General features: G+C 43.6%; 1 protein-coding gene across 2 annotated transcripts in view; it reads right to left on the bottom strand.

Moving 5' to 3' along the window:
• Positions 1 to 25,573, bottom strand: part of MTF2 (metal response element binding transcription factor 2) — a 42,939-nt gene that overhangs the window by 3,933 nt on the left and 13,433 nt on the right. For both annotated transcript variants that reach the window (XM_019501615.1, XM_019501616.1), the window contains exons 2-11: positions 13,085 to 13,283; positions 12,389 to 12,470; positions 8,322 to 8,417; positions 7,768 to 7,868; positions 7,284 to 7,432; positions 4,641 to 4,736; positions 4,189 to 4,257; positions 3,542 to 3,665; positions 1,057 to 1,124; positions 481 to 651 (exon numbers count right to left, since the gene is read on the bottom strand). In XM_019501615.1, the coding sequence (XP_019357160.1) occupies positions 481 to 651; positions 1,057 to 1,124; positions 3,542 to 3,665; positions 4,189 to 4,257; positions 4,641 to 4,736; positions 7,284 to 7,432; positions 7,768 to 7,868; positions 8,322 to 8,417; positions 12,389 to 12,470; positions 13,085 to 13,283 (1,155 nt within the window). The remainder of the gene's footprint in view (positions 1 to 480; positions 652 to 1,056; positions 1,125 to 3,541; positions 3,666 to 4,188; positions 4,258 to 4,640; positions 4,737 to 7,283; positions 7,433 to 7,767; positions 7,869 to 8,321; positions 8,418 to 12,388; positions 12,471 to 13,084; positions 13,284 to 25,573) is intronic.

The following is a 25,573-nucleotide window of genomic DNA, read 5'->3' as shown; positions in this document are numbered from 1 at the left end:
GTATAGAAAACCTACGTTTTAGTTACTATACTTAACACTTCTAAATTTCACTATTTTTCAGCATAACAGCTTCAAAAGGGTAAAGTAAAATCAACCACAATCAAAATGCAGAACTAGCTAAATCTATATGTTAATGGTTTAATAATGCACAATAAGCAACATAATTTTAAAAAAATGAAGTTGATTATATTTTAGGCCTAGAAGTCAAGTTACCTTTAAAAAAAAAAAAAAATGTTGCAAATGTCTAGTTGCTACTACAGGAAACTTTAAATTGTCACTGAAAAAATTAAAAATGATTAAATTTACAGGATCTACAAAACTGGCATGTTCCTTCTGCTTAGCAGTTAGTAATACACTAACACCAGAAATGTAGACGTATGCTATATCATAATGGTAATATTCATTTCGAGAGTTATTTCTGTAAAACCTCAGCACCACTACAATGATTACTGAAGTCACTGAGCTACTGACTTATTTTACCTTGTATCAGGTATTGGTTTAGATGATTTCCTGCCCTTAATTTTGAACTCATGAGATGTTCCTTCGGGTTCTCTCTCAGCCTTTAAAGCAGCATTTGGTGGCACTGGAGGAACACGAATTCTCAAGCCAAACAAATGCTTCTTTTTCTTTATTTCTTTTCCAGACATAAACCTAGATAATTTTAAAATAGTTTTTTTTTAATTCAGAATAAGAAGGCTATATAAAATCATTTTATACATATAGAAACTTTAAAAAGAGACAAACTAGAACCTTCTTTTTATATTACGCTTTTTTTTTCTATTTTATTTTCCTTCCTCCCCCCAAGTACATGATGCCAACAGTGGAAAAAGGGATGGAAGCTAAAACAGTTTTGCTAATGATTTATCTCCCATAGCTACCCCAACTATCATATGACATTAAAAGCTGAAAGAGTTAATTTATCTAATAAAGTCTTTTGAAGTCACCACTGATCATATTTCTGAGTAAATATTCTAAGGTGCCTGAGAATAGCAGAATCTACATTAGAATGAAATTTGAAGAGCAATTTAAATGCATAATAAAACCCAATCAACTTACATAGTCTTGTAATCATTTAATGCCTCCAGTACATGCTCATATCTTTCAGATTTTGGTGTGTCTGCCAGCTGTAAAGTATTGAGAAGTGATTTACCCTACAGAATTTTCAATAGTAAAAAAAAAACAACCACACACTTGTTGACCTAAATGAAAGGTCCTTTAAGAGTATAGGTTCAGATTTATAGTAACCTTTAGAATACTATTTGTTACTGAAGCTGCTTTACTCCTAACCCTGTGCCATTATAAGCAGAACCCCAGGTTTTCCACTGTTCTTCTACAACAGTATTTGCTGCAGTCTGCCCATCGCCAAAGAACGTGAACTTTAACATCAACCAGAATTTAGAGAGACAGAATATAAACCGAGGTTGTGTTGTCTTTCAGACTCTGCTGGCATCCTAAAACAAGAACTTGAGTAGTGACCTTGGAAAGACCCAAAGATTTACAAAAAAAAGAAAAGAAGAGGGTGACTCAGGCTGTCCAAATTACAGTTGTTCAGTATTTCCACCTGCCCCCAAAGTGAAGAAGAGACATGGTGCCCTAGTCTTGACAATCTCTTCATTTCCAGTTTTGCTCTACTGTCTGCACTATCTTACTCCAAGTGCTTTACAACAGGGGTTGTCAACTGGGGGTACATGCACCCCCAGGGGTACTTGGAAAGGTGCTAGGAGGTACACACAGGAGAGTAGGGACCGAGTGCCACCATCTACCACCCTGCACCGCTGCCTTCCAGAAGCAGGGCCAAGGAGTGTCGGGAGGGCAGCAGCTCCCCTCTGTGGGCCACACAGACACCGCATGGGTCAGCCAGAAGCAAGGGGCTTGCACATGGCAGCTGCTGCCATCATCCACCACCCTGCACCATTGCATGCAAGCCTCCCCCACCCCCCACTCCGCATCTGGCCGCCACCACCAGAAGGGGTACACTCCTTAAAAGAAGGTTGAAAACCTCTACTTTACAACAAAGGGTGCTCAACCTCCAGAGCCATTGCATCTACTCTGAGGGGCTCCCCCCCAGAAAATTTGGTGGCATGGGCGAGGTGGCCATTAATACAGTGACTCTACCCACACCAAATTCCTTAACCCCACACTGCCAGTTGCAGCTGGGTCCTACCCCCTCCCCTGCATCTGGGTCACAAGCTGGGCACCCCTCCCCTCCCCCCAACTAGGGGCCAGTTTGAGGCAGGCCATGCCCCTCTTCACTCCCCCTAGGGCCAAGTTGCAGCTGGGCTGCCTCAATTCTCTCCACGTGGCTGGATAGCACCCAACGCGCCGGCCCCAGTGCCAGATTGGGACTACCAGTGGGATCTGGCTAGCAGACAGAAAGGATACTGCCCATCCAGCCCACTAGGGAAAAAGGCTGAGCATCACTCAACATTTGGTCTTTAAATGGAAAGCAAGCAACTTCCTTTGGAAGTCTAAATGTATTGCCACTTAACCAACTGGAAGTGCCCTTAAAAAAAGAAAGCCAATGTCTCCCACTTTATACCCTGTTTGAATGCTTACTCATCAAGATTCTGCTTAGATTGGAGAACAGTTAAATGACGTAAGTTACATAAGTTGGTCTAATAAAAGGTAACAGATTTACCCAAAAGAACCTTTTCTGCCTATGTCCTTAGACCAACACAGCTACAACCTAGACCCCTGTAAATTACATAAATAATTTACTCCTGTACCACTTCTGCCCAATACTAAAAAATCAAAAGTCAAAATCAGACATAAAACCTACTTTTCAGGCAGAGTAAGCATTCCAAAGCCATGTAGCCAGCTGGAGTATTCAATTTTTTCATAAAACTTTATTCAAAAGATATGAAAGAGTAAAAGCCACAGCATTCTCTGCTCTTGTACTTATCTTTTGAACCTTAAATTAATAAATAATGCATAAATAAATTAATGCATTATTTGAGCAAAAAAGTCATAAAAACCTTCTAAATATAATCTAAAAATCATGATTACAAGATGACCTTTTTTTTTTTTAAATTGCTGTACAACTAAAAGGCTCTCCAGGTAAGAATTTCCACAGCTGTCTAAGACTGGATTATCTATCAAAGGGTTTACTTAGAATAATGTAGCAACTGTTATGTATCAGGTTCTAAGCTACATAAATCAGACAATCAAGATGAAATATGTTCAAGTGTACAAAATACATTTGAAGGGGTTTAAAACTTCTAAAAATATTCTCATGTATTTGTCAACTATCTTACCTATTAATTTTGTACTTACTATGATGCCCAGAAATGGAAGACTGATATATGCTCTCTCTAAATCAGCAGGGATCCAGGTTTTCCATTTGCCATGGAAAAACATGGATTTTCTCCTTTAAAGAAAAATTGCCAACCTAAGTTTCTTGTTTTTTTTTTAAAACTAACATTTTAAAAGTAAGAAGGGACCATTATAATTATCTAGCATAACACAGTCCACTAACTCACTCAGCTGTTTTGTGACTATCGGCTGAAGTAACGCAAAAGATTAGAATATTTCAGCTACCTACCTCACCAGGATGCAATCGATCCCAGTTTTCATTAACGTATGCCATAAGTTCAAGTTCCGAATCAAAGTATTTCTTCTTATGAATAACACTTAGGTTGTAAAGACATAGATGTGCTATATCTACCCTAGAATTCAAAAATATTGGATCAGGAAATTGATGGTTATTTCTTTAGTTCATATTCTTTGAACAAAGCTTACCCCAAAACTGTTGGCATCACTTGACTAAAAAGTCTCTCAAAAAATTCCCAGGAAAATAAGTCTGCAGTTAAACCACCTTTCTGGAGGATTTTTCTTCTTTGTACCGTTTTCATCCAATGTCCATCATCACAGTTATGATGTTATTTTAGTTCCAAAGTTTCTTTGCATCTTATATTGTTTAAATGATGCAGATTTAATGCATTTTCCCTGCAGCTACTTAACACTTAATAAGTTTTTATTTTACAGTGATTAAATTTCTGAGTAACCTTCATTTCTATAGAAATGCCAAAGTTACTCACTTCTCATAAAACTTTATTCTGATGCATCTTAAAATGCCAACTGCTACGTGCACTGTGTTTAATTGTCCACTGGCAGAACGCTATACTCAAAGACCCTGGTTAGCCTCTGGAGCAGGGTATTACATGCGTTTTCTTTTTATGCTGTACTTACCATCGCAAGGGTAAACGTTTGAGGTATTCTGGTCCAGAACTGCAAACTGAGCAAATGAATGTATAAAACCTAACAAAAAACAAAACAAAATAAAATAAAATTAGTTAAATGCTTTATGGAAAGACTTAGTTGTAATCAAGTTGTAACATACACAATACCATAATTAGTCATCTACTGGTCACTCTGCAGAGCCTCTGAATTTTTAAGGAACTATGTACTGCAAGCCTGTCCACACATCTAAATCACAGTTTTAAATCAACTGCTCTAGTAAGAGCCAGAAAGCCAAAAAATTCTCTTAATTTTGTAATATAATTCTACATAAGCAACATCTCCATATACTTTTAAGTTAAATGCATTGTTATTACAACAAAACCTATCAAATACACATGGAATATTTAACACCCAACATTTCAAACAAACACGTAACAAAGAGTTGAGTTCAAGCTTCTTACCTGTCACCAAAAAGCATTGGCTTTTGGAGACACTGCACACAAGCTTCATGAAACCACTGTTTACATTTGCAACACTGCAGCATCTTTAAATACCAGCTTCATCAAAAGAAATTAAAAACAGCCAAGTGTTAAAAAAAAAAACAAATTGTAGCAAATGCTCCACAAGACTGTATGGTCACATTATGTTTAGGGAGATTCTCAGGTCAAAGTTTATTTAAAATTTTTACAAAGGTATCTATATTATACAACATCAAGGTATTTTTATCTGTTCCATCTAGAAACCTAGGAAACAGACTACAAACAAGAGAAACAATCTGGTCTGTTTAATCCAGGGGTGTCAAAGATATGGCCCATGGTACTGCATGTGGATCAATGATTGGCCTCACACACTGCATGCAGGGTGCACACAGCACTACAGCCAGGTCACACACACCTGGTTTGCTGGCCCAGTCTGGCACACAAACTGGCCTCACACCCCTCATCTGGCCTGCAGAAACCAATGAATTTGATACCCTGGTTTAATCAGATGGGAGAAAAGAGAACAATAAATGGCTATAAAATATAAAATAATTTTAGTTTTTAAAAAATATAAATGGTTTATGGCACAGAAAGTGGTATGTATTCAGAGTTTAAAAGTAAAACATGTTTATGTTAACAAACCTCTAGCTCTCAACAACATTTAAAAAAAACAAAAACAAATATTGGTCACTGGGATAATTATTTTATATTACTAGACTAGGTTACTTATATGCAGGGTTCTAGGTTTTCCATTCACAATGCAAAAACATGAAGAAGAAAAAAAACATGGATTTTATCCTTCTAAGGAGAAAAATGTGGGGAGAAAAACACAGGAAACTTAAGGTTTCACCCTGCTGGCTGGCACAGTTCCAGCCTTCACGGGGCTGAGAGGAGGGCAATCAGGCAGGGGGCGCCATGTGCATGTGCACATACACACATGGTGGCCAGGCAGCATGAGAGCAGTTCCTGCAAGTTCCGGCAGGTAAGTCTATGGTGGGGGGGCAGGAGGGGAGGGCCGAGGGGCTGCCTCCTAGCCACTGTGCACACTCCTGGCAGAGAGCATGGGGAGCACATGCCTCCCAGACTTGTGCGCGGGGCAGATGCAGTCTGCCCACTGCAGGATCAGGGCTCCCAAGCTAGTGTCCCTCACTCCCAAACCACAGCCCCGTGGCCCTGCCTCTGCCACTTGCAACTGATTGCCCTCCTCCCATTCTCCCCAGCCTCAAGCAGGCCCCTGCAGGCTGGAACTCTGCCAGCCTTCAAGGAGAAAACCAAGTTTCCTGGGTTTTTCTCCTTAAAAGGGAAATTATAAAAATAAATAAATAAATCACAGGGAAAAATCCGTGTTTTTCCATAGGAAACATAAAACCCAGATTCCTGCTAATTACTCTATAACTCCTCCAGACAACTTTCCTACCACTACCACCACACACCTCAGTGTCCTAAATCAGCATTTCAACCCACAGGTTGTAAGAAAATATGAAAAGGTTGCAAACAAACGTTTAAAATGGATCAAAAAGCTTTTAAAAATGGATTCTCCTTTAAAAGGAGAAAAAAAAAATGTGGGAAACCATGGGTTTTCCCTTGCAGGCTGTCAGTTCCAGCCTGTAAGAGGCTGCCTGGGGACTCCCCCCTTCCCCCCACCACACACACAGGGGAGCTGCAGCAGGATTGGCCAATGTTTAGAAATGGGTCCTGCTACAGAAAAGGTTGAGAACCACTGTCCTAGATATTAGTGTAACAAAAAATATACTAGCCACCATGATAACAGTGTAAGCATGCACAGCAGACAAATGCAGCAAGCCTATCATATTTATTCAGCGGCCATCTTAGCAGATACCCCTGGGGTAAGGACTAAGTCCTTGCTGACCCCACTGTTCAAAAGAATATGTGGTCCTAACAACATTCTAGTAGTAAAGAAAGCTCTTTTGTTACCACCAACCCCCCACCACACAAGATAGGTTAAGTATGCCCCATGTTGTGGAGCACTGATGGACTCGGACTGCTTTAGAAATATCCTGATCTAAACTCATAGTTCAGCATACATTTAATGCATATGAGCTAAACTAACTTTAACAGAACTACTCTCATAAATAAGGTTCTGAAAAAAGTATTGATACAGATTAGAAGTAATGCAACAAAAAGGCAAGTCACTTATCTTTGCATTCAGATATTTTGTTAATGGTTGTCATGAGAAGACCATACAAAGAAAAAGAAAGACTTGATGCAATATAAAGAGTTAACATTAAATGTGTTTACCACAGTCTGTCCTAAAAGAAAAAATATGCATTCATTTCAAAGGTGTATTCTTCATTAACTGGCCTCATTGGAGGAGGTAGTGAGGGAACTGGCAACAGGGCAGCAGGCACAGGCATGGGGAGGGCAAGGGGCAGAGGGGCACATGGCAGACAGCAGGGGAGACAGGAGGTATGGGTGAGGAACAGCAGCAAAGGGCAGGGATCTGGCCCTCACTGCTGCTTCCCCCCTGCTCACCCCACTGTGCCAGGGATGAATTTAAGACGGCCCTCCAATAATTTGATTCTATACATTAGCATTTGTAGGATCAGGGCCAAAAGTTGACAGAGCTACATTAAGATGAAAGAAGACTTCCATATGGTTACTTACTCGCCAGGGCCTCCACAATAGCAGTAACACTGCTGGAGGTTAGTTTTATGACCTGCATCCCATTCAAGATCTGTTACATTGTATGGTAAGGTTTGCTTCATGACTTGCAGTGCTTTGGCATTGGGTCCTTTCTTAAGTGCACCGCCCCTCTGCAATGCAACATCCATAGTTTATATAATAATCAACATGTTTTTGTAATTAAAAACACCTTGTAACTTGAAGACTAACTGGTTATAGTAATAGTTTGATAAGAATTTTCACCTGCAGTCATGCTTACAATACTAGCTTGACTGCTTTTTAAAACCAGATGTCCTAAAGATACATACACAACTCTGAATTCACGCATCTTCCCAAAACCAGGTCAAAGCAAAGAGTCATTTTCAATTTCATAATATGAACATTTCATTGAGCAGTAAACATAATTTTTGAATTTCCATTATAGAGTATATCAGCCAAACAGACAAAATGTATTTCTATCTCATACCTTAGTTGTTGTTGCAAAAACACATTGTCGACAAAGCCATTTATCATCCGAATCAATCACGCTGGAATCAATGTTTGGTGTGTGACACAGCTGATGATAACCTGATTTCAAAAATATAGGTTTTACTTTTTAGAAGAGAAATTACACATTGTTTTTAAAACTATTTTTAGTTCCTATCAAGTAGCTGTTTAATATTTCTATACAGAAAGTAAAAGCAAACTTCCATCAAAGCAAAAAAAAAATCTGATAAGCAAAGATGGTAACTAGCAAATTCCAAATACTCTTTTTGAAAAGCTCTTAGGAGTTTTAATGTTTAATATGGTCACTTTGAGTAGGTTTAGTCAGCTACTTCTACCAAAAAACCCCCTCAGCAGCTGAAAACCTTTAAAGGTTACAAAATTCAGGTTTAAAAAAAAAAAGCAGTCTAGCACTGACCACTGACTTCTTGCCTTTTCTATTCTACACCTGACTGTGGCCAAAACAAATATCCCTCTTCAAAGTAGTAAGCAGAAATGTTCTGTTAAATGCAGCAAATACCAAGAAATAAAAGTTACCTTGGCCACATTTATCACATATAACCATTTCATTAGGTGCTTCTGAATACTCCTCCTGACATATCGTACAGACCATTTCCCCACTTTCAGTGGCTCCTAAAGAGAGATAAGTGTGATTCATTATTATTAGAATAAAATTGTTCTTAGGTAGGCTGTTGGGTGCTTTTCTTCCTACAATTTACTTTAGGTACCATACCCATGTGTTGTTGGAGCAGGCCAGTGGTATATGCTCAAGTTTCTCTCAGTACCTGAAAACATGTATTCTATACTAACTGTATCCTTTTTCCATTTGTAATGGAAGAGATTCCATATAGCTCTGTATTTTTCATTAGTCAGGCGGTTCAGCAAACCCATGGTATCAACAGTTAAAGTGAAACAGCTGCACAAATTGTATATGCAAACTAAGTGTACAGGAACAAAAATATTAATCTATATAGATAAACCACCAAGCACTTGGTTTTGCATGCAAAAATTCATTTTGCATTCGCAATGTCTGTCATATATAAATAAATATAGGTTATATATATTAAAACAAAGTTATAACTTTCCATGTATAGTAACCTGAGCAACATGAAATTATCAGGTTCACCATCCGCTGCAAGGCCGACAAATCAACCAACAGGATTAAAGTCCTGGACTTCAAAAATGCTCACTTTGACAGGCTTAGAGCATTAATACGGGAGGTGATGTGGGACAAGGAAGACAAGGCAAATGGGATGCACGAGTGGTCATTCCTCAGGATACAATCCTCAAAGCACAAAATAAAACCGTTCCTACAAAGAGGAAAGGTAGCAGAAGGGCTGGCAAGCCCCCCTGGCTTAATAGGGACAATGCAGTCATCTTAAAAAAAAAAAAAAAGAAATAATAGAAGGTGTACGCACAGTGGAAGCTAGGGATGGTCCTCAAGGAGGACTATACAACAGTAGCCAACACCTGTAGGAAAATGATCAGGAAAGCCAAAGTGCCGACGGAGTTTAGGTTAGCCACGGGAGTCCAGGACAATAAGTCCTTCTTGAGGTAAGCAGGTAGTAGAACAAAAACAAATGAAAGTGTGGGACCCATGCTTAATACCACAGGACAGCTGGTAACTGACATTCAAGAAAACTGAACTCCTGAATGCCTACTTTGCTTCGGTATTTCACCGAACCAAGAGGGAAGTCAAGCAAAATAAGGCTCAGAGGGGACATGCCAGGACTGACAGCCTCCCCACTGTGGATGCTGAGTGGGTGTAATACCAATTAGAAAAGCTAGACATTTATAAGTCAGCAGGACCCATTCAAGAGTGCTGATGGAGCTGGCTGAGGTCATCGCGGAAGCCCTGGCAAAACTCTTTCAGAATTCATGGTACACAGGGGAAATCCATTGGGATTGGAAGAGGGCCAACATTGTGCTCATCTTCAAGAAGGGGAAGAGGGAGGACCTGAGCAACTATAAGCCAATCAGCCTAACCCCCACGCTAGGGAAAATCCTAGAAAAACTTATTAAAGAATCTACGTGCAATATGCTCGCAGAAGGTAAGATTCCAAATGACAGCCAGCATGGATTTGTCACAGATAGGTCTCGTCTTACTAATCCATCTCCTTCTATGACCAGGTCTCTTGCTACCTGGACATGGTAGACATTACATACGTAGACTTCCAAAAGGCTTTTGATCTAGTATCCTATGATATTCTTGTGGGAAAACTGGAAGACTGTGGGATCAGCTGCTTGCCGGTTCAGCCGGTGGGAAACTGCGTACAGGGTAGGACCCAGAGAGTTCTCATGAAAAAAATCTGTGTTGTCCTGGTGTGAAGTACCCAGTGGTTTCCCTCAGGGGTCCGTGCTTGGGCCAGTGCTTTTCAACATCTTTATCAATGGATTTGGATGGGGGAATTAAAAGCTCGATAGCCAAGTACAAGGATGACACCAAGTTATGAGGTAGTGTGGTCATGTCAGAAGATAGACTGCAGATACAGGCAGACCTGGACAGGCTCAAGAGTTGGGCAGACCAGAACCAGATGAAGTTTAACACTTCCAAGTGTAAGATGCTCCATCCAGGGGCAAACAACCCTCAACATACATACAGGCTCGGTGGCGACAGCTTGACTTGCACCATGGCCAAAAGGGACATGGGGGTAATGACTGACCATCGTATGAATACGAGCCGTCAGTGTGAGGTGGTGGTCAACAGGGCAAACAACATGCTAGCATGTATCGACCGATGCACCTTGTGTAAAACTAAGGAAGTGATACTCCCGCTGTACTCAGCACTGGTGAGACTGCAGTTGAAGTACTGCATCAAGTTCTGGGCGCCACACTTCAATAAGAACGTGGAAAAACTTGAGAGCATCCAGAAAAGAGCCACCCATACAATCAAGGACTTGCAAGGCAAGTCATATGAGGAAAGGCTGAGGGACCTGGGCCTCTTTAGCCTAAAGAAAAGAAGGTTGAGAGAGGACTTGATAGCAGCTTACCACTGTATCAGAGGAGTGCATCACGAGCTTGGCAAACAATTGTTCACTAGGGCATCCCCAGGGAAGACCAGGACCAATGGATACAAACTCCTGGAAGGCCGCTTCAGGCTTAATACCAGAAAAAAAACTCCTTCACAGTCAGGGTGTCCAGACTGTGGAATAAACTCCCTCCAGAGGTGGTGCAAATCACCCACCCTGGAGGTTTTCAAGAGGAGACTAGACAGTCACCTTGCTGGGGTCACCAAACACCAGTTGTCTTCCTGCCTAGAGCTGGGGGGCTGGACCCAATGATCTGCAAAGTCCCTTCCAGCCCCGTACAATCTATTAATTTATGTATAGAATCAAATTACTGAAGGGCTGTCTTAAAATTTTGAAGTCATCTTGGATTCAGGTGAATAAAACACATTTATCCCTTTGCTATCCATGAATTGCAAGAAGATAAGGCACAAAGACTATGCAGAACCAAAGCTACAAGTGACTTTCTAAAACCTTCTTAGAAACTAGATGGAAGAAATGCATTTATTTGAGATCATATTAGAGAAAGCATTCAGTCTAAAGTATTAGCAACTCCAGTCAGCTTTTCATCTTTTACTTATGGTTAGAGAAAACTGTGTCCCCTCTTTTTTGATGTAGAACTTGTAAGGATCACCCAGGCCTGCACTACCTCAACATCAGAGGACTCCAACTCAGTCTATTCCTTAAGGAACACCAAAGATTAAAACAATTGTGAAATGCAACTGTCTACTCACTAAATGGCTCATCACATCACAGGTATATAAAATAATCAGCACTCCAGTCTTCATTAGCTACCAAGTGGGGATTTTGGGGCAAAGTTCTGTCATCTTCTTGATCAGCCAAGCCCCAAATAACTTACACAAACTGCCTGCTCCCAGCTGCCATGGTAAGTTATCCCAGACACAAACAGCTCTTTCCAGCTAGCTGTAACAGCACCTATCACAGGCAACTGCCTACCTGGATGGCAAGGATTGGCACAAAGATAAAATCTGCTAGGGAAATGGATACAAGTCAATAAGCCACTACAACTGAAAGCAGTGTACATTTACCCCTCACTTTGAGAGGCAGTTTTATCTGGGAGTGGAATGACCGACACTGGCATAAAGCTGTATATCAGGCATCCTCTTCACTTTACTGCATAGTAATTTACTCTGTGATAAGTGTCAAACACCCACACCCCTCAGTGTCAGTGATCGGTGGCTACTGCTCATAAGTTATGGGGTCCTGTTTCAAATTTGAAGGAACAGGCAGGGCGGGGGGGAAGGTCCCACAGAGCTGGGGAGTGCGGTGGGTCTGCACTACTGCTAGCTTCACATCCGGCTGCTTGCCAACCCCTGCCCCTTGCTATGGGCTTCCTCACATCCGGGGATAGGGCCCCGCACATGCCAATTTATGGCCCCGCACCCTGCTCAGATTGTTTCTGGGAACAGGAGTTTAATAAGTCTGGTTTACTGGTGCAGGTTCATGATAAACCATACAGCTGCTCTCTGAGTGAACTTTTAGGTCATTTCAAAAGAAAAATCAGCTGACAACCCATTTTAGCCTTTAAAATGCATTAAATAAAAGGCTGAACAATCCTGGTTTTACTGAAGTCCTTGCCTGTTTGTATGTCCTTCCACAGAACCCAGGATTTGGAACTGTCTTCAAATATAATGAAGCAGCTCTGTTTCAGTTTGTTTATCTGAAAAATAAAAATATACAGTGGAGACAATGAGCAGTAAAAGAAAAACAAAAGTCAGGTATATTTAACTAAATATACACTTAATATACTGTGGTCAAGTTTAAGCAATTTATGTGCGTCTTACAGCAGTGCTTCCACAACATTTTTTCCAACATGACCTTATATCCTCCTCAGCATGGCTGCTCACTCCCAAGTCACAGCCCCCAACCCTGCCCAGGTGCCCCTCACTCCTGACCCAGCCTCCTGCCCCTGCTAGTGCCCCTCACTCCAAAGCCACAGCTCCCCAGTCACCCAAGTGCCCCACAGCCCACAGCTACTGCCCACAGGATCAGCAGCTTTTGAGGCTGGAGCATCCTCCTCCTGCCCCCTCCCCCGTGGGCAAACTGAGGGGTGGGGGGAGGAGAGATGCGGGCTGCCCACTGTGGGCTTGGGTCTCCCCTGCTGCCATTCCCCTGGGGTCAATGCAGCCCAGTGGGCAAGACCTGGTGCAGAACAGCACTGCACCATGACCCCATCTGCTGATGTGATCCCACTTGGGGTTGTGACCCACGGTTTGGGAACCGCTGTCTTACAGTCTCAACAAGACATACTATAAGCTTATTAAAATTAATTACCTTTTTGATGGTTCCAAGATAAAACAAGCCATCTGACCATCTAGCTAGGACATCCTGACCTTCTTCAAATTTACACACGGGCTTTTTGGCTTTCTGTCCATCATGTATGGACAGCTTAGTCAAGGATGTTGGGGTCTTTTGGTTTCGGCGTAAAGGAGACCGCTTGTGGACCAATGAATTACCCACCCCTGTAGAGTCTCTAAAACAAGAAGCCAAAGAGAAAGAAAATCAAGTTGTGAGAAGTTAGTGGTAAGTTTGTCTACATTAAGAGCATCTAAGACTAAACCCTCACCCTGCTTAGCTCCAGGTGTCCAAGTTGTGATACCAACCTGTCTGGTTTCTTAAACTTCAGATCTGTTTGTATTCTTTGCCAAGGAAGTTCTCCCCTCCCCTCCATACACAAAAACAAAAGCAAAAAAAATCCACATCTGAGGGAATCCATTATTTAAAAAGAAGAGATAAACAAAGCCTGGTTGAACATGAAGCTAGAAAAGCAAATATAAAAGATAGATCATCTATAGATAATCTAGGTCTATATATCAAATGACCACTCTGATATTTTGGGAATCCTAAAGAATTACAACTTGGGTCATAAAGCAAAGAAAAAACCCCAAATCCCACATACATTGTCTTCTTGTGTGACAAACTGATGATCTGATCCATCTTTAAACAAATTCTCGCTACCCTTCACCCCAGGATGCTATGAATAACCAACATATACCTAGCTTCACTATAATAAGATAAAAAAATAAAAATAAAAAAAAACCCACCTTTCCTTGCATCTCAGTTTCTACGTATACTGAAAAGCAGAAGAATGGTGTTCTGGGCATGCAGCACCTCTTTACTAAAATTTCTTTTCTGACTTGGCTCAAAAAGTTGAGCCACAAACTGCACACAAGGGAAAATAAATGTGGTTGGTTATGTTGTCCCCAAGAAGCACTATGGGATACAACTGTCATTCAGCATCATTTGTGAAAGAAGTCATGAGAAGCGAGTTTAATTTTTCACATAAGGCTGGATAATGTAGATATCTACAATTTAAAACAAGACAGCAGCTGGTCCAGGAGGCACTATTTATATTCCACTCATGAGAACAGGGGTTTTGGTGGCTACAGGCTGCCAAACATTAAGATTTTTTCCTAACCTGATAAAAGATACAGCAGTCATGCTAAACTCAAAGAATTAAAAACACTTTAAAGTCTTCAGAAGGTTGGAAAAGATTTTTAAAATTGTACTTGTGTTCTTTTTGCTTACTTGGAAGGCTGGGGTGAACTTTGCATTCCAATTCTAATATTATAAAAGCCTAAGTCTGTCTGAAACACTTTATATTACTCATTTGAGTCCCGTTTCTCTTTTTGGGGTTTTTTTTGTTGTTCTCCCGCCCTGGCGGGGGGGTCGGGCTAGAAGATCTACTAGGTCCCTTCCGACCCTTAATCTATGAATCTATATGCGCTCTGATTAGCTGACAAACAGCCAATCAGAACATGAAGAAATGTTCTGACAGAAGGCAGCCCACTACCATGATGGTGGGGAAACAGGGGACAGAGCAGCAACAGAGCAGATGGAAGCAGGGGCAAGGCCAGCAGGGCTAGCCTTGCCTCCCCCCCGGCTCCCTTCAGTAACACAGGGGTGGGGAGAAGAGGAGCGGGCCCAAGCAGGGAAAAGGCTGGCCTGCCATTGCGGGCTGGGTGGGAAGACTGAGGGCCTGACTCGATACAGCTGCAGCAGCGGCTGGGGGAGGGAAGGAACAGGCCTCCTCTCCCACCTCAGGCCCGCTCTTCCCCCACCCCCTTCCCCAACATTGGCCCCAAGCCCACTCTTCCTGTCCCCGAGTGGGCTCGATGGGGGGTGGGGGAGAGAGCAGGCACACTGTGGCGCTGGCAGTGATGCTGGGGCCAGGGGTGGACTGGACTCAGGCCCGACACGGGGTGGGGGAAAGTGAGCCCAAGCTGGGGAAAAAAAACTGACCCACCACAGTGTGTGTGTGTGTGGGGGGGGACAACGGATGGACAGTGGGCCTGGCCCAGCCCAGCCCATCACAGCAGCTGTGGGGGGGAGGGGAGGAGCAAGCAAGCCGCCTCCCCCTGCTGGGCCCAGGCCCACTGCTCCCCATATTGACTGCAAGCCCGCTCCTCCCATCCCCCTGCCACCACCAGGTCCGCCCAGGCCCGCACTCTCCCTCCCCCCAAGCAGCCCGTCCTTCCCTGCATCAGGCCCAGGCCCACTCCTCCTGGACTCCAAGCAGCAGAAGGGAAGGGAAACCAGCCCAGATGGGGGGGGAGTAGCACAGGGCTCCAACCCCACCTGCTTCCCTCCCCCCACCCCCGGTCACTCTTGATGGGCAATTGGCTAGTAAACAACCAAACAGTCTTAAAAATAAACAACAATGTCAGGTTTGGCCATCTTCAGTTTTATTAAGTAACTGGTTTTAGGAATGCTTGTTTTGCAAGGATTTGTCTGTAACTTTTAGATAAAAACAAAAGACGACCCAAAGCCCCAAGTAATTACCTTCTTTCTCTTTTCATTCATAATTCTTGTCACTAAGTCTATAGTTTTCTATCCAGTTTACGGTAGGTCTGCAAAGCATAATGCAGTAGCATACAGAGAGAACTGGCATGAGGTCTGTACAAGCCAGTGATTCTCAACCAGGGTTCCATGAGATCCTCTAAAGGGTACCATAGAAAATGGGAGGGAATAGACAAGGTTTGAGAAGATAGACATATAAGAGCCAATTTAGGATTTCCCTGCCAAAATTATGGAGGATGCCTTGAATCTAACAATGTTGAAAACCACTGGTATAAGCCAACTCGTGTATGAGAAGCAGCGTAGCTGTGTGAGTGCATCAGTCCACCTGGGCTTATCAAGCTATACAACTTACAGTACCCAACTGAGGTTCTTCTGATATAGCTTGGGTATTTCTACGCATTAGTCCATGGAGAATATACCTATGGCATCTTCCAGTTTAGAAACAACTGGAAGGTATAATATACACACAAAAAACAATTTGGGGAAAGTAAGCCTTTCAGCCCCCTGTTTTACTCTTTTGTGATAAAGTATTTTGTGTTAAGTAGTATAATACATAATATAGTTCTTGCCTATAAGCAGGGGCTTTCTAGAGTGCTAGAACACCACTGCTACCATCGCCACCAATAATGCAGCAAAAAGGTACAAGGCCCAAATTTCTCATTTTTAAATCTTAAAATGCAGACAGGAAATTAATTTAAAGAGCATGGAGAAGAAACTAGAGCAGAACTGAAACAGAGCAAATTATGACTATTTATGCTATCCAAAAGACAGCCAAGCACCACAGCTGGTAGAGGCCACTGGCTAAGTGCCTGGAATCAGTTTCTTATGAGTTAAACCAAATTTTGACAGCAGTTGTTCCCTCTGCAAGTGCAAGAGACATTTTCTGTATTTCATAAAACATATAAACAAAAATAAGATTAACCAATTGTTAATACATATTTCAGTTTCACAAGAGGTGATGATTACATTGTATGCCTAGGACAAAAAGAATGAAAGAATGGGAAGTCATAAAGTAGGATCAACTCTCCACAAAAAGGAACCTTCAAAATTGAAATACAGGATCTGAGATTAACATAGGTAAAAACCAACCTCTTCTATATCTACATAGAAGTTTTCTTTAGAAATGAATCTATGTGGGTGACTGCTACTAGGTTACCACCACAGAACAAAGAATAAAATGGAATAATGCAATTTCTTGAAAGATCAAAAAGTTTCAGCTCACAGCAAGTCAGTTATGTTAGTGGCGTAGTGTCATCTGAATCAACTGAAATGTATACACATTTAAAAAGCAGTAAGAATACCAATGACCCACAGAATTAACATGAATAATTAAATCAAGCTGTAACAAAGTTGCACTAAAAACTCAAAAAAAGCTAAGTCAAACACCAATCTTCTCCCCTAAAGGCTATTAATACTTTCAGTATCCCAAATGAAACGGGACAATTCAACTAAAAGGGAAAATCCACTTTATAGAGTGTATCAAAACTGCAAACAGTAAGTCAGAAAGCAGAATCGTTTAATCTTATAACAAATCAATATCTGACAGACAGCATAAAAAAATTCAACAAAAGCTAATTACAAGAACGACTTCTTTTCAACCATTCTTCTGGCATTTGCTAGAATGTTTGGGGATGTGCAAAATGCTTTAAAATTATTTAGAAATGTTTAGTTTTAATTATTTAAAATTTAAAATGACTATTTATGCTACCAAAAGACAGCCAAGAACCACAGCTGGTAGAAGCCAACCACCTGGAATCAGTTTCTTAAAGAGTTAAACCAAATTTTTTACAGCAAATGTTCTCTCTGCAACTGCAAAAGAGATATTTTCTGTATTTCAGCTTATTCAAAATGGTACAGTTCAAATAACTAGTCCAGAGCTGTCCAGCTTCTGGGCCGCCAAGGGCTGCACACCAGGCATGCCACAGACATGGGAGCCACACAGGCTGTTCATTGTGACACGCCCCAACCCAGTCCCTCCTCCCAATACATGGGCAGCCTGGCTCCCCACCCCACTGCATGTGCTACTCCCCACCTCCATCAGGCACACCACACATGCAGCCTGGCTCCTTTCCTTGCCACACACACAGCACAAGCACCCTGGAGCCACTCCCACAGCTCCATCCCACTTCCAGGAATGGTGTAAGGAAGTAGAAACAAGAGGGAGGGAGGGGGAAACAGAGACCCCAGCCAAAGCCACAGCAGAAGCAATGGGAAAAGGTGGCTGGGCAGGAACCCATGGGCCTCATGCTAAACCCTCACCAGTGAGACAGCCCTCAACCACCAGCAGATCTGAGGTTGAGAATTTTTTAATATTTTTTTTGGGGGGGGGGGGGGGGGATAACAGCTGGAAAGATGGTTTTCCTTTTCTAAACCATGAATAAGAATAAAAGCAAGAGGATATAAAGTAAGATAATGACAAGAACCTGGAGGGATGTGGGCGGCAGGGTTCCGCAGGGCTCGGTCCTCGGGCCCGCACTATTCAATATTTTCATCAGCGACTTGGACAAGGGGGTAAAAAGCACCCTGTTCAAATTTGCTGATGACACCAATATGTGGGGGGATGTGGGCATGCTAGAAGGGAGGAATAGGCTGCAATTGGACCTAGACAGGTTACAAGGGTGGGCAGATGAGAATAGGATGGGATTCAACACTGACAAGTGCAAAGTGATGCACCTGGGGAGGAACAACTGGCACCATACCTACAGGCTGGGGAACTCCATTCTTGTCAGTACCGAGGCGGAAAAGGATCTTGGAGTCATCATTGACTCCAAGATGAACTAGTCAGAGGGGACCAGCAGGCATTGGGAGAGTCCCTGTTCCCTAGAGCACTACCAGGAGTGACCAGGAATAACGGTCACAAGCTGGCAGAGGGTAGATTCAGGCTAGACATCAGGAGGTGCTATTTCATGGTCAGGGCAGCTAGGATCTGGAACCAACTTCCAAGAGAAGTGGTGCTGGCTCCTACCCTGGGGGTCTTTAAAGAGGAGGCTAGATGTACAACTTGCTGGGGTCATTTGACCCCAGTAATTTTTCCTGCCATGGCAGGGGTCGGACTAGATGATCTACTCAGGTCCCTTCTGACCCTAGAAACTATAAAGATACAAAAAATAAAGCAACAGAATATGACTTCAGTAAGTTTAAGCCCCCGAGACACAGTAACCAAAAACAATTCACTCACTACAATCATATATATTTCCATTGTTTAATAAATCAAATTTTAAAATTAAAACTAGTTTGATAAACTTGTATATGGGACAATATTTTTAACTGTTTACAGAAAATCTTAACAATCTTAAAACTGTAATCTTTGTGCATTTCAAGCTGCTGTCCAAATTCAACCCAACACAAACCACAAAGAAAAATGAGAAATGCATCTTCCACCATATTTTAACAAAATACAAGTTATCTGAAAGATGTATGTTCACCTATCTTAGAGCTGGACTTAAACTTCTCTGGGACTGCATACATTTTTTCTGTCCTATACCAAGCAGCCAAGGGGAGCATTATCTACCTGGCCAATTTCCTGCAGGACAAGGCCAAGATGGCAACCCTGAAGAACTGCAGAAGGCAGCACAACTCTGATACCCTCCAACTCTTCTGGTTCCTTATCCACACACAAGTGTCCTTCAAATGTAGACACTTCATCTTGCAACAAATGATGATCCAGTGCATCATAAACTGGTCCACAAGTGGGTATTCTGCGAAGTGGGAGACAGATGGCTAGTTCTAAATGTATAACCACATGAAGAGTATTGGCAGGGGTTCAAACTGTGTTGATATGGGTATTTTCTTAATGATGAATGTTTCATGTGGCCCCTGGTGAAGCCACACTTTTACCTTTTGTTTTAATTTTTTTTTTTTTTTTAATATAAAGATTTTGAAAAGTAAATAATAATAATAGTGTTGATAAGAGTGATCATACTTAAATGCCATATTTATGCAAATCCAAGACAACCCTCCAATAATATATAATTGCATGTCTAAAATCTAATGTTATAATCTTTCATATCTAGAATCCAACTGTTGGAGGGTCATCTTTAATTTTGTTCTTCCCTCCAACCCACTGTTGCGGGTACAAATGACAGGGCAAACAGAGGCTCCAGAACAGAGGCAGGGAGGCCAGCAGCACGGGAAGCAGGAAGCCTGAACCCCACCCCTACCTACACCTCGTCCCAGCTGCCTGCATCCTCCAGCATCTGCCTCTGCACCAATTCTCTGTCAACTAATCTAGGTGCACAGGGACCCCAAGCAACTCCTCACCTCCACTGCAGGGAGCAACTGTACAGACAGCCTAGCTTGGCCAAGGACAGCAGGGGCAGTGTAGATTCCTCCCTCCAAATCCTGCTCCTGTCCTGTCCCCTTTCCCTGCACCTCCCCTGGCCCTCTGATCTCTCACTTGTGAGAAGCAGGAGATAGGAGGAGGAATCTACATGATGCTCCTGCTGTCCCAGGCTGACAGGCATTTAGGGAACCCCAAAGCTGCTCTTGCTTGGCACTACAGAAAGCCCAGCTTGGCTGAGGACAGCAGTAGTGGCGTGTAGGTTTCTTTTTCCCTACCCATCTCCCCTCCCATCTCCCCCACTGGTTGAGAGCAGGCTGGAGGGAGAAACCTGCATGCTACCACAGCTGCTCCTTGCAGTGTCAGACAGCAGCAGCTCTTTCTGCCCAGTTTCTTCCTCCCCCCTCAGTGGCAGGGAGTTACATAGGGAAGGAGGAATCTACACACCACTGCTACTATCCCTGGACAAGCTAGGCTCCCTTCACAGCCACTCCCCACAGCTCCCAACTGAAGTGGTCCAACATCAAGTGGACACAGGCACAGGGGGAGCCCTGCAACTGCTCCTGACCCACATTGCAAGGAGCAGCTGTGGCAGCATGCAGGTTCCTCCTTCCAGCCTGCTCCCAGGCAATAGAGGAGTTGTGGGGGTTAGGGAAGAAGGGAGCCAGGCAGGGAAGGGAAAGAAGAACCCAGAGCCATCATTACTGTCCCCAGCCAAGCCAGGCTCCCTGCACAGCCACTCCCCACAGCTCTCAGCTAAAGCAGTCTGACACTTGATTCAAAATGAGGGCTGGCTTTCCATATGTGAATAGTGGGGAAAAACCTCATCTTGGAATTGAGTAAATACAGTAAAAGAAATGTAGTCTCCTGGTTAGCAAGGAGCATCATCTAAATTCTTACCACCATTAACAATCTACCTCTCCCAATGACAAACTGATGCTTATTTTCCCCTTTTATACAACCTTTTATCTTAATTACTTATAATCAGTCTGAGTCTTTAGAGAAAGGAGTGAAGCACAGTGTTGGTCTATCAAAGGGCCAGCTCCTGGTACAATATGGTAGCAAGGCCCCTGCTGCACGATCCAATTCCTGGCACAAGATCCGATTCCTAATCCCAACAATTGCTCCTACCATACCACACATGCCACTGCAAGACAAGCCCAGGATCATAATCCTGGGCTTCCCCTGTATCAGCAATTTGAAACAGGAGTGCCTGCAGGTCAAACTAGGGCCAACAATCACAATGGTTTATCTGACCTCCAAGACCATACTAGGGACTCAAATCAGATGACTGTCATCCCAGCCCTGACCACACTGGTGTGGGTTCAAGTCCCCACTTCAGTGGTCAGCTAAGTCATCCCTGGCTGAAACAGCCCAAGGTCCAGTTCAAGACAGGGTCTGTGGGGCCAGGTCAACAATCAGCTGACTGTCAAAGCCACATGCCTGGCAGCTCTGTCTGGGCTGCCAGCAGGAGAAGAGAAGCACCCCCCGCCAAAGGACTTACCCTGCTGGGGACTTCAAACCTGCTGGGAGCCTCTAATTCACAGCAGTGTGGCTAGAGCTTCTGGATGCACAGTTTAAAATTCCCCAACAGGGAACCTGCCTCAGCATGCTTTCCAAAGTTTCCTGAGAGCCAGAGACCAGGTAAGCTTCTGGGGTCCAAGCACTCAGAGTTGTAAAAAGCACAGTTGTAGCTGCACTCTTTAAAAGTCCCCAGGCTCCAGGACCCACCATGTGGGGGAGGGGCAGAGGCAGCTAGGAGCTCCCAGGTGCCCCTTCCATGGGTGCCCTAGATGCTTAGAAAAGCAGGTATATAGCTGGAGCTCCCAGCAGGCACAGTGAGCCCAACATCAGTGAGATACTTCCTAATGTTGGGCTCATAGCATCCACCATATCTTCTTCCAGGGACTGGGCAGGGGTGCTAGATCCAGGAGTTGGTGCCCCCCCCCCAGCCCAATTCTGCAGCTCCGGTGAAAGATAGCTGTGCCCTGGATCCAAGGGCTGCCCAATTCCAGACCCCTAAGTTGTGCTCAAGTGAGCATCAGGATCTGTCCCAGGTTAGCCTATACATACCAAATGTTCAGTTTAAAGCAAGACAAATGAGCCACAAAAGATGTCACATGTTATATGTGGAATAACTGTGTCATGTTTACTACATTATCATACCATAAATTGGCTTTAATGTTTGGGTGGGTTACTATATATGCTGTGATTAACATCTTAATTGTGTCCTAAATGTAACATGGGCCTTAAGTGACACTAGGGCAGTAGAATTATATAAGCCTGAAATAAAAAGGCCTCATGGTTTTAAAATTATTTGTAATATTCTTGGGAGGTTGTACATGGACAGCAAGGAAGTCATGAAAGCCAGGATGCTGGATGTTTAGTTTACTTAGCAGCTCTTTCAGGACCATAGTACCAGAAGGGACCTCCCAGGCCATTTAGTACAGTCCCTTACATTCACAGGCAACTCTTTGTACAAAAGAATGTTCACTCTGGCTCCTCTTGAAACCACAGCCTCAAAGCATCCTATATTTAAAAACCAACCCCAATACAAAAACGCTATAAATGTGTTCCTTTTCCTGTGGCAAGGGAGAAGGAATACTGCCAATGTTTTAGCCTCTGCAATGGCAAGGAATCTGTTGGATTAAAATATATCCGGATGACCAAGGACAAATACAATGCCCACGCTATAAAGGAAAGCAAAAAATAACCCTCAAGGGTCCTTGCTAATCTGACCCAGGAAAAAAATTCCTTCCTAACATTAAACCCCATGATTTTGCCCTTAAGCACGTAGGCAAGAACCACCAGAAATGTACCCAAGGTTTCTGCACAATATTTGAATACAGCATTCAAATAACCAGCATACCCCAGCTAATCGCACACTAACAGGAAACAATCATGTAGCTCTTTAGAGGAAAGAAGCCAAAAAGAGACCCAAGGAAGGGTACTGAGATACCCGAAAGCTTGCCTAAATCTATTCTAACTATATGGTTGATCCAATAAAAGATCTCACCTAAATACATTGTGTTGTCCAGAAATTATTCTCTCAAAGATGTAGAGTGACAATTTCAAAACAGGTTAAGCATTCACAGTAAGGGCAGATATTGAAGGAAAAATAAATAAATAAAATGAAAAAGACTTTGGAATAAGAAAAATGAAAAGTTGGGCAATGACCAAAAGAGCTAGATGAACAAGAGGCAGTTCAATAAGTATGTTGCAAAGAAAAGCTTTAAAATTGGATCCAAGCAATGGCAACACAAAGGTATGTGCCAGCATTAGCCAAGGCTGAAACAACAGCTGAGAGATGTTAGTTCCTTTTGTAGAGGACCACCAACAGGGTGCTCACCACTTAAGAACTGTTGCAGGCGGTGAGGGAGACTGCTTTGTGAGCAGCAGGGAAAGCCACCCCCAAGAACCATTGGGGGGGGGGGAAAGGTGGATGGCAGAGCACCTTTGAGGTCTGCCACTTTAAGGAGAGCAGGCAGCAGACAGGTGCAGGCCAGCTCTGATGAGGCAACCATTTTAAGATCCTGGTTCTCAGGGCTGGAGCACTAGTTTGCTGTCAGCAGCCAAGGAACCAACAACACCAAGCTGCACTGCTGCTCAAGGGACATCTTGGAGGTAAGGGAGGAATTATGGGGATGGAAGTTCCTAGGCGCCCAGTGAAGTCCCAACCCCAGGGAGAAGGCTGTGGGTCTAAAGACAATAAGGCCTAGCCTGGGAAGAGGCTTAGTGTTGTAGGCAAGCCCCTGAGTAGATCTGGTAGGGGTGATGCCTGGGGCACCCTCTAGTGGGGCCCAGAAGAGGACCTGTTGTCCATGGAGAGCAGCAGCTGTTAAGTTAACTTTTGACCCTTGGACTGGTCAATGTAAGGGGACCAGGACTGAAAGGTTGAAGGGTTTATCACAAGAGGCCAGTCAGGGCTCAATGGAGCTATCTGGCACTCTGACTGGCCTGGAAATAGGTCAAAGGTCCTCTCGGGGTGGGGGAGACATTACTGCTGAAAAAAGAGGGTAGGCATTAGCCAGCATACATGCTGCCATGATGGCAGCAGCCAGCGGAAGGTGGTTGCGATAAAGGGCCCAATTGAGGTAGAGCAGCCCAGGAACATCTCAGACCCAGTAGGGATAAGATCAGGGCTGGCAGACCTGCTTGGTCCTGGACATGACTGGAAACTCTACCCTGCCAGAGAAGGGTAGTCTGGTGGGACTGTCAGTGGCAAGATAGTTCCCCAGAAATGCCAAGCCAGTTACCCCCGCCAGTGAAAGGTTGGTAGGGGTACTTGGTAACCCTACCCCTACCATCCAGTAAGGAACAGGGGGGAGGAGGAAGGGGAGGGCAGGCATGCTTATAAAGAAGCACCTGAGCCCTATAGGGGTGTAGGACCCTGGAGTGCCAGGCATGCCAGGAGTGAGACACTTGAGTCCTAAGGGGTACAAGACCCCAGGCCTTAGTGAGAGGGTGGAGTGTGGGTCCCAAGAGGGGCAAGAATCATGAGGTTCCCAGTGAGGGGCTAGGGTAGAGTCAGCCCAGAGTTTGGCTAGTTGAGAGGCCACTGCTTGGATGAGGGTCAAGGAAGGGACCCAAGAGGCTGAGCCAGGGCCACTCAAGGAGTAAAAGGATAAGCTTGATGGTCTATGGGAACCACTCAAGAGAGTAGGGCAGCGTGTGTGTATCACCTTTCAACATCAGGGCACATGAAGGGCAGCCTTCTGCCTAATTAACATCCTAATTATTTAACAAGGTGTGGCAGGAAAGTAAGGCAGGCAACCTGCCTAAAGACAGGCGGGCAGGCCAGCACTGTGACTGGGCCTGGGAGTTTGCCCCTGTCGCACACTATTCATGTCAGATATCAAAGAAGATGCCAATTACATTTTAAAATGTCAGCACTTAATTACATTGTTCAAAAGCATAGAAAGAAAGAAAATACTATCATTTGCTTCAGGCAAAGGATTCATAAATAGGTAGACCAGAGAATACCACCATTATTCTCTATTAGCTTGGAACTACAAGGTCAAAGAGTCCAGCAGACCATCAGCATCCCCAAGAGCATTTGAACACTAGTGAGAGGAAGCTCAAAGGATCCCTGACAGCATGCACAATCATGTTCTGAACACCTGCACAGTCTTAAGGGCACTACACCCCTCTAGGGGCACTATACCACCAACTGGTAGTAAAATCTAGATTTGGAGGGGAAAAAAATAGAGAGAGACAGATGATAGTGGTAGAAAGGGAAAGGCCAAAGTAAAAGAGCAGAGGGTAACCACAAAGCTGGCAGAGTGACAAGGCGAAGGTAAAAAGTGGCCTACAAACAGCTTAGTCCTTCAGCTACTTAACTCACAGCTGTTCATCTGGTGACCCCTGGGCCACATTCAGTCCCATGGGGCTTGCCTGCTTCCCCCTAGGCTCCTGGTCCAGGGACTGCTCTTCCTATTGTTCTACTGCTGCTGTCATTGGAGTCACTGGGTTCCTCCCTCCTGCTTCCACATTTTACCCTTGGCCCTGGGAGCAGCAATGGTCAGTGGGCTCAAGGGAAGCAGAGGACCCTACACAGTGCAGGAGCATCAATGCAGCATGGGGGAGAGGATGGCCCCACAGCCCCCATATACTCAGAAGTTGAACAGCCTGGCTTTAAATTAATTAATGTTAATGACTACTCTTTTGGGGGGGGGGGGGGGGGG

The sequence above is a fragment of the Gavialis gangeticus genome, unplaced genomic scaffold (assembly GCF_001723915.1).
Source record: "Gavialis gangeticus isolate Ggan-Ray unplaced genomic scaffold, GavGan_comp1, whole genome shotgun sequence".
NCBI lineage: Eukaryota > Metazoa > Chordata > Crocodylia > Gavialidae > Gavialis > Gavialis gangeticus.
The sequence above is the reverse complement of the archived record's forward strand: the minus strand, read 5'-3'. Positions and strand labels throughout refer to the sequence as shown.